Source organism: Coffea eugenioides, chromosome 3 (assembly GCF_003713205.1).
Source record: "Coffea eugenioides isolate CCC68of chromosome 3, Ceug_1.0, whole genome shotgun sequence".
Lineage (NCBI taxonomy): Eukaryota > Viridiplantae > Streptophyta > Magnoliopsida > Gentianales > Rubiaceae > Coffea > Coffea eugenioides.
The window spans coordinates 14,631,748-14,640,550 of NC_040037.1; the positions used below are offsets into that span (position 1 = coordinate 14,631,748).

General features: G+C 36.6%; 1 protein-coding gene across 1 annotated transcript; it reads left to right on the plus strand.

The window, feature by feature from the left end:
- Nucleotides 1–3,449: 3,449 nt before the first annotated feature.
- Nucleotides 3,450–7,502, plus strand: LOC113764429 (putative late blight resistance protein homolog R1B-16). Its single transcript, XM_027308320.1, has 2 exons — nt 3,450–6,957; nt 7,232–7,502. The coding sequence occupies exon 1, from the start codon at nt 3,471–3,473 to the stop codon at nt 6,930–6,932; it is 3,462 nt and encodes a 1,153-aa protein (XP_027164121.1). The 5' UTR covers nt 3,450–3,470; the 3' UTR covers nt 6,933–6,957; nt 7,232–7,502.
- Nucleotides 7,503–8,803: the final 1,301 nt, after the last annotated feature.

Below are 8,803 nucleotides of genomic sequence, written 5' to 3' on the forward strand. Positions count from 1 at the left end.
TTTGATTGTCATTAATAAAGATTTGCAAGTTTATGTAACACAGTTTGTTTATTTTGATCAGAGAAATCCAAAAAATTGTAAACATTGATTCGATATGAACCGTAAATATAGGATACTCAAATCGGTTTAATATGTGTATAGTTTGGATAGCAGCAGATCCGACCCAATTCATATGTAAGGATATACTTATAATTTTGTTCATTAAAACTAAAATTAATAGAGGAATATATAATCATCTTTCATCAAATATTTATTTATATTTGAGACGATATACTTGACTATCTCAACAATATAAAAGTCTTAACTTGTTGAACTTGCTAATTATATAGTAATATATTTAGCTTTTGTTGCTGGGAATAAGTGATATTTACAAACCTGTTTTTACTATGAATATGCAAGTATTGATGGTCATGTGATCTTTCTTAACAAATAATGAACTATATTTAAATAAAGTCTTTTAGGTGTTTAATTATTTTCTAATTCTCAATTATGAAAATATGATTTCTTTTTTTAACTTTCATACCGAGTCTGGTAAAAACTCCGGGTCCGTGAACCAGTTAGCCAAATACCCAGTCATTCGAGTACTTTATGACTATGGACACGGTTATGATTCATGTCGAATCAATAGAACTAGTCCGGATTACAAATCTGTTAGGCGGAAAGGACACCCGACCCGTGAAACGTAATCGCGGACTGATGCTCGCTCCTCTTCACTCTTTGTTCATGGCTTCAAGCCCTTGTCAGTAGTTATGTAAACTCAAGTCAAAGATTCCATCAAACCAAAATCTCTATTGAAGTCATTTTACTATTTTCTTTTGAAAATAAAAACTGCTTGAACTCAGCCAGCCAATATCGAGGCAGTTTTGCTGCTAAAAAGCCGGCTTGCGTGATTCGTTTGAGGCAATTTCTAAAATCTCAAGAGATCTCATTGAAATTGTTAGAAACCTCAAGGGAGGTTTTTGAAATTATTCCTTAAATTTAATCGCAAGAGAATATGAAAATATTCATGCGACATATATCAATTGGTCTAGAGAAAAGAGATAGATTGGATGGTTCGAAAAAAGAAATGTCAATGAGAGATTTTGGATTCTAACACACTCCTACTATATCATTTGAGTCTCCAAAAACCTGAGTAGAGTTGCTCACATATAAAAAAAAATGGAGCAAGTAAGAATCACCAGGGGAGAGATCGGTTACACATTGTGAACGGTTTCTTCTCCCATCCAAGATATTGCCCCTTAATTAAAGGCCAAAACTTGAATTAAAGAATCGGAAAAGGGATCATCCACTAGCCATTCTTGAGTAACTTGACTAGAACAGTATCCGGTCTTTACCAATCTATCGAATTCTTCACATGGATCCCCTGAATGAGGTAGAAAGACTATAAAAATGTTTAAGAGTCGAGTTGATTTCTAATAGCCCAGTTACTAGTACATGCTTGTATTAGCCTGCATTTCAGTTCTAACTCTTCAGGCTATTACCACTAATTCTTAATCGACTCGTGGAAGTTTTCCACTTAAGTACTAAGAATTGATATCCGACATTTAAAAATCGGTATGTAGTATTATACCCTTGAGCCCTGTATTAAAAAGCAAGGAATGGGACGGTTCTCTGGCCGTGCCTGGCCCGAAAAACAACCAGTCTCCCATCTCTCTGGCTTTCCAAATGGACCCCCTAAATGCTATGTTTTCAGAACCGGACCGGATAGCGACTCGGCCGAGGTCAGGGGTCAGGGGTTAATGGGTTCGACCGGGGGTTGATAGGGGTCGAACCGGATGACGTCATAAATAAAAATTATTTAAAAATTAAAATATTATATATATAATATCTAATAATATATTTATATTAATAAAGGTATATCCATATATATTTGATGTTTCAAATATATTTAACAAGAAAATACAAAGAAATTAGAACAATCAAGTAGCAATTTATATTATTTAATAAATATTAACAAGTTTAGAATTAAAATTATGAATTTAATTGAAAAATAACATCAAATTTTAGGACAATATTTATAAAGTATCAAATATTTGAGGTATATCAATAAGTTTTAACAATTTAGGGGGTCAAAACATAATATTAAAAAGTTTGATTTTTTTTAAAAAAAGTTACTGTTGAACCGGAAAAACCGGTTTTTCCCGGTCAAACCCGGTCAAACCCGGTTTTTGACCGGCTTTGACCGGGTTTTAAATTTTCGGTTTTTAAATGTGACTCGGACCGGCTACCTGGCCGGTTCCCGGTTCGACCGGCCGATCCGGTCCGAGTTTGAAAACAGAGCCTAAATGTGGAAGAAAGACTAGTGAGAAGACTTCATCAATTTCCAATGGCCCAAGAAACACTGAAACGGGCATATACTTGTGTTTGAATATGAGATTATTTGAAATAATTTTTTTTTAAAAGTATTCTATTATTTTTTTGATGTGATATGTATGAAATAAAAATATAATTAAAAAATGTGTTTATGAAATAAGTAGATAATTTTGTACAAATAATTAGCATGCATTTAAGTCCTAACTCTTGAAAAGAAGTACTACTACAAATTAGTAGCAATTTTCACTTCTTTAATCCAATCATTTTCTTTGACGGTTGTATATTGGTAACATTAATTTTGCAAGTTATCGTTTTACTGTTTATATTTATTATCTTAGAGTTTACATTTATTATTGTAATGCATATATTTTCTGATCTAATTGACACTAGTAAATGCAGAAATCCCAAATTGTTTCCTTCCACAATTTCAAGGGTTGAAGAAGCCCTCAATTTTTTTTTTCTCATACTTTTTACTTTGTTGGTCATGGTTATTAATCTCCAAGATCAATGGTCATGAGTATTAAAACGAGAGAATTAGAAGAGAAAGTGATCAAATTTAGTGATTTGCTCAAGAAAGAAAACAATTGAAGAAAATTAGAGAGCTAGCTTGAAGGTTCATTATATTTTGATCGTTTATATTTTGATGTCTCTTGGATCATTTATATTTTGATGTTTCTTTAATTTCTGTTCTTCCTCTGAGCCCACCACTTGAATGTGTCGGCAAGTGGTTTTTTCCTTTTTGCTTTATTGAGGCAATATAAATGTATAATAGAGAGGGGGCTGATCCGTCTGGACCACTCTTGCTTTGGACAATAAAATCATCAAAGTGTCTTAAATCCACCTAATCACTGCTGTTATTGTGAATCAACGCGACTAAAACATAGGCTTTTATGAATGTTGATGACAGAGTCAACTAATTTTTATCAATTTCCATTTGTAATTAGTTCAAGATAAATTTGGATTTTGGGTGAAGCCAATTTAACCCAATGCGTGCCTAGCTTTGAATGGTTGATTATCTCAATACTCTTCTTCACCTTCTCACCAGAAACAAATAAGTAATTTTCAGGAAAGAAATACTTTACTAGCTCTGCAGTTAGTGAGATTTGTTTCTCTCTTAGAATTCCAGAGTGAAACTGACGAAAATCCCTGCATAAGAGATGGAGATGGCCTCCACTTGCAGCAGCGATCGTGTCTTCCTTGATCTAGAGTTGCTTCTGAACAGATTCCGAGACCGGTATGTTCCGTACGATGTTCGTGGTTCAATCAAACACATGAAATTTCTCAAAACATTTCTTATGTGTGCTAGAAAGTGGAGCCAAAGCAATGATTTGTACTTGGAATCTGACAATATTGTGAAGAAGGTGAGTCTTCCATCTTTCTTATCTTGCATCGAAGATACCTTTCACGAATATGAGGAGGATATTCGCTCTCTTTCCCTTAGATCAGAAACGGACAAATATGGAGTGTTCCTTGAAATTGAGAAACAGATCAAATTACTTAAGCAACAAATCATCCAAATTTACTTTGCTTTGGCAAGCAGCAGGTCATTGCAATCAAATTCTTGTATGACAGATGATGAACTGTTGGAATTCATAGACCTCATCCTCCAAAATCTAGCAGATTTGACGAATGGCTATATGGATCGGAACATTAGTGAATCGTCTATTTCTGCTGCTTTGAGTGCTCGAGTCCAAGCCCTTGAAGCAAAGCTGACATTCTTGAAAAGCTTCATTCCCTTTGCCAAAATGCGAGGAACTGCAGATATTCCTGCCTCGCTATTGGCGCACTTTGAAGTGGTGGCTTTGAACGCAGCACGCCTCTCTTACATGTGCTCTTATTGGGATGATGCTGAGGAAATGCACAATCCTCAGTTCTACTCCATGATATATGATCAACAACAGAAGATCAGAGCTGTTGATTTTCATGTCTATGAGACTTATATGGAAGTGCTTAGAGCTTCATACTGCTCAGCATCATTACATACACCAATGGTGCATGATAAGCAGATATTGAACAACTTCAATGATTCTCTTATAAGTTGTCTCTGGGAGCTGTTATGCTACAGTTTAAGTTTTATGGATTCTATGAAAGATGAAATGCACATGCTCTATGCTGGACTGAGATTCTTGAGAAGCATTTTAAGGGAGCATCAGGAGAAAATGGATGAACAAAATGAAAAAATTGGAGCTTTCCTTAGTGAGGCAGGGATTATAATACTCTCGCCCACTCTGAACAGAGTGATAGAAGGAGAAGTTAGCTTCTTAGAATCCACCGTGGTTCTTGATTTTTGTGATATGCTAGCCAATACCAACATCAATCTTAAGCATTTTAAGGATCAGATCAGTGGCTCAAGCACTATAGAGAGTCTTCCTAATTCCTCTCATAGCTTAAGTGTACAACATGTTTGCAAGGCTTCCAGGCACATGCCATCGAAAGGAAAAATGCCAATAGCCCATGAAGTCATGGTTGGTCTTGATGATGAGGCAGAAAAAGTAATTGAACGACTTGTAAGCGGAACAGAACAGGTGGAAATTGTTCCCATTGTGGGAATGGCTGGGCTTGGTAAAACAACTTTAGCCAAAAAGGTTTACAATGATAATTCAATTATCTATAACTTCCACATTCGCCTTTGGTGTACTGTTTCTCAAGAATATAACAAGAAAAGCTTGTTAACACAAATTTTGTGCTCTGATGGAAAACACTCTAGGATGGATGACTTGAATGAAGATGACTTGCTTCAAAAGCTCTATCAAAAGCTGAAGAGGAATAGGTATCTTGTTGTTCTTGATGATATCTGGGACTTTAGGGCATGGAATGAGTTGAGATATTCATTCCCAGATGAAATGAATAGAAGTAGAATCATCTTCACGAGTCGATCTTCTAATGTGGCTTCACAGGTTGAATATGGGGGGAAACCTCACTATCTTCGCCCGCTCAGTGAGAAAGAAAGTTTTGAATTACTGCAGAAGAAGGTATTTGGAAAAGAAGATTGTCCTCAGGCATTGCATGGGTTGGGAATGGAGATTGCCGAAAAGTGCAGGGGATTGCCACTTGCACTTGTTGTTGTAGCTGGAGTCCTAGCAACTATAGAGCATGATATTTGTGTTTGGGAAGAATTTGCTGAAAGTTTAACTTTGACCATGGTGTCTGGTGCAGACCAGTGCAAGAAGTCGTTGGAGCTCAGTTATGAGCATTTACCATATCACTTGAAGGAATGCTTGTTGTATTTTGCTGCATTTCGAGAAGATGCAAAAATTGGTGCCAAGAATTTGATGCATCTATGGATTGCAGAAGGGTTTGTGGAAAAAATTGAAGGAAAGAGATCAGAGGTCATTGCAGAAGAATATCTGATGGATCTTATTGGTCGAAACTTAGTTATGGTAAGTGAAAGCAAATCCATTGGTGGAGTCAAAACTTGTTACATTCACGATCTGATACTTGAGTTCTGTAAGACAGAGGCAAAGGCAAAGAATTTTCTTCAGGTTCTGCGAGGATATGATGAGCTTTCCACATTTAATGAGCATCCCAACCCACCTCGGTTGTCCATTTGCTCCAGTCGAGAAGATTTTATAAAGTCAAGGCTATTTTGTCCACATTTAGGTAGTCTGCAGCTATTCCATGATGAGACTTCAGCACATCCTCATTGGCTTAATATCTGCTTCCTTTTCTGCATCTACAAACATCTGAAGGTTTTGAAGTTAGAAGGCATTTACCTAAAAATAAAGGAGCTTCCGACTGAAATCGAATCACTTCTTTGTTTGAGGTACTTAGCCTTTCAAGCTCTGCACATGAAATTCATTCCACCTTCTATAGCCAAGCTCTCAAATTTGGAAACCTTTTGTCTAAGATCTACTGAGACGGTTTCATTGCCAGATAGCATCTGGAACATGAAGAAGTTGAGTCATGTACACGTATGGGATGGCTGCTTTGTTTTTCCTCTTTCTTCCAATGACAACGTTCTTGAAAACCACTCCACTTTACCCAATTTAGACACACTCTGCGATCTGTATCTTTCTTTTGATCAAGCAGAGAACTTATTGAGAAGGATTCCCAACATTCGCCGTCTTGCAATTTCCGATGGTCAGACTGGAAATGGAGTGTTGAACATGAGTCGACTAGAATGTCTAGAATCACTCACCTTAGATGTAGGCTGCTGCTCTGGTCCTCGGGGTCATTTTGAGCTTTCTTTTCCCATGAATTTGAAAAAGTTGTCTCTTTTCTGTTTGGGTCTTCCCTGTAGTGAAATGTCATTGATTGAACAACTTCCCAATCTTGAGGTCCTCAAAATAGGATGCTATACATTGGACGGCGAAAGATGGGAGCTGATGGAAGGAGGTTTTCCTAAACTCAGGGTCTTGACTTTGTCCGAATTAGACATTGTGGAGTGGACAGAGACAGACCCTGACAGTGATGATTACTTCCCGTGCCTTCAGCAATTAAAACTCGACCAAATTAGACATTTGGAAATGGTGCCTGCTTGTTTAGGGCGTATATCAACTCTTGAAACAATTAAGATGGAGAGATGCAGGAATGATGTCAAATCTTTGGTAATGGAAATTGAAGAAGCACAGAAAAGTTATGGAAACGAGAATCTGAAGATCATTTATGAAACATATTGAAGGGCATCAGCTGGTGCAGTATCAGGTAATTTTTTTCATTATCAATAATTAGCTTGCAGAAACTATTATGCATTTTTGTAATAAATGAATTTGATAGATTTCCTCTTATTTCTCTATTTATGTATTTGTATTTTGGTGGCTTTGTACTTTTTTACTCTCAGTTGCCTGTAAGGACATTGAAATTGATGAACAAACAACTAATGATTGCTCTTTTTTTTCCTTTTATTTTTAATGATATTGATTGAACAAACAACTAATTATTGCTCTTCTTTTTCTTTTTTCTTAATTGATATCGGCAGGGATTTTCTTAATCGCTTATCCATGTGGTCTGGCTTTCTTTGGCGTCATTGTGGGAAGATATGGCTCTTTTCTTTTCAAGATATGGTGGAAAGAATCAATGTATTTGTACACCGTGCACCATTTTATCAGTCTGCGCAGCATAAAGGTTAATCAAATATTTTGCTGTTGGTATGGAAGAAGAAAACAGTAGAAGAAACATATATGTGTACGTATTTTGTGTAATTTTTGAGTTACTGAATTTATTGATTTGTCGTGTGCAATAGCTTTTCATACATGTGTGAATTTGCTGAATTGGGACTGGGAAAATAGGGACAATTACGAGGTATTACAGCAAAATGTTTGGTTAATTGCAGTCAAGAAACTCTGTTAACTTTTTTCATTTTTTTTTTAATTTTTGAGTTTGAAAGTCCCATCATGTTGACACAATTCTTTAACTACTTATGTTTGAGCTCATGATTCTTGAAAGAATGAGACCGCACAATTTGGAAATTCATGTCAAAAGGAAACCTCTATGATCTTCTCTTTTCTGCTCAAAACAGACAGGTTTAAGTCAAGAGCATTGCATGGTCTTTGAAGGTGGAAATTGGAATTGGGATCTCGAAAGGCGTTGCATGGCTTCATCAGGATAGTGTAGTACTCCATCGTAGCATTGGTTGAAGATGTGTACTGCTCATTCTTTTCTTTCTTGCTCAATTTTCTGAATGGTTGAATTCTTGAATATCACATTTTTCTTCTTCGCGACCCAGCCAGAAAAAAAAAGAGTAAATTTCAGGAAAGTACTTTTTTTTCGAAACGATAAGTTGCATTGCTTATGCCAAAAGTATGTACAATCTGAGTAAAAACTCAAGGATACTTCACAATTTGTGCATCTTAGCACAGTGGAACTGGATAAGTCCATTCCACTTCTTGATTTCTGCTCAGAGCTTGAGCACTAATTATGTAGCTAAGATTCGTATTTCCTATTCCTACCAAATAAAAGAAGCACATTCGAAACAAAATACTCAGCACTTGTATGTCTTCCAGCAATGTAGCCACCCAATTGTTCTTATTAGCATTCCCTTGCAGTTGATTTATCAGCTCTTTACTGGTTGTTTCAACTGTAATTGCAGTCCATCCCTGTTCCAAGGCTTTGATTAATGCATAACGTATAGCTTCAGCTTCCTGTTGGATGTTGCATCCTGTCATCTTTTCTCTTGGTCCCCATCTTGCCATGTAGCATCCTCCTTCGTCCTTGGCGGCTATACCATAGCCAACAGTGCATGTCTCTTTTTTTGCCTTGAAACTGCAACTCTTAGTACTCTGCTCCGGATTTGTTGCTGTGGTATTTCTATTTCTGATGTGCTTCTGATACTGAAACTCTAGCCATTCATTACTGGCCTTAGTAATGATTCTCACAGGTTCCTTTACTTTGGCCTCAAACATTCTCTCGTTCCTTGCTTTCCAAATGTGCCAAAGTATAGTTACTATGAGTGCAATGTGATCCATCCCTGCCGTCTGTGTCTTGCTTCAACAACTAAGGACCACCATTTTTTGACGTTGCCAGATAATTCCTTGATTCCATCCCATTGAAT

Excerpts from the sequence above, each read along its gene's own strand:
- LOC113764429 (XM_027308320.1), top strand. The coding sequence starts at position 3,471 with ATGGAGATGGCCTCCACTTGCAGCAGCGATCGTGTCTTCCTTGATCTA.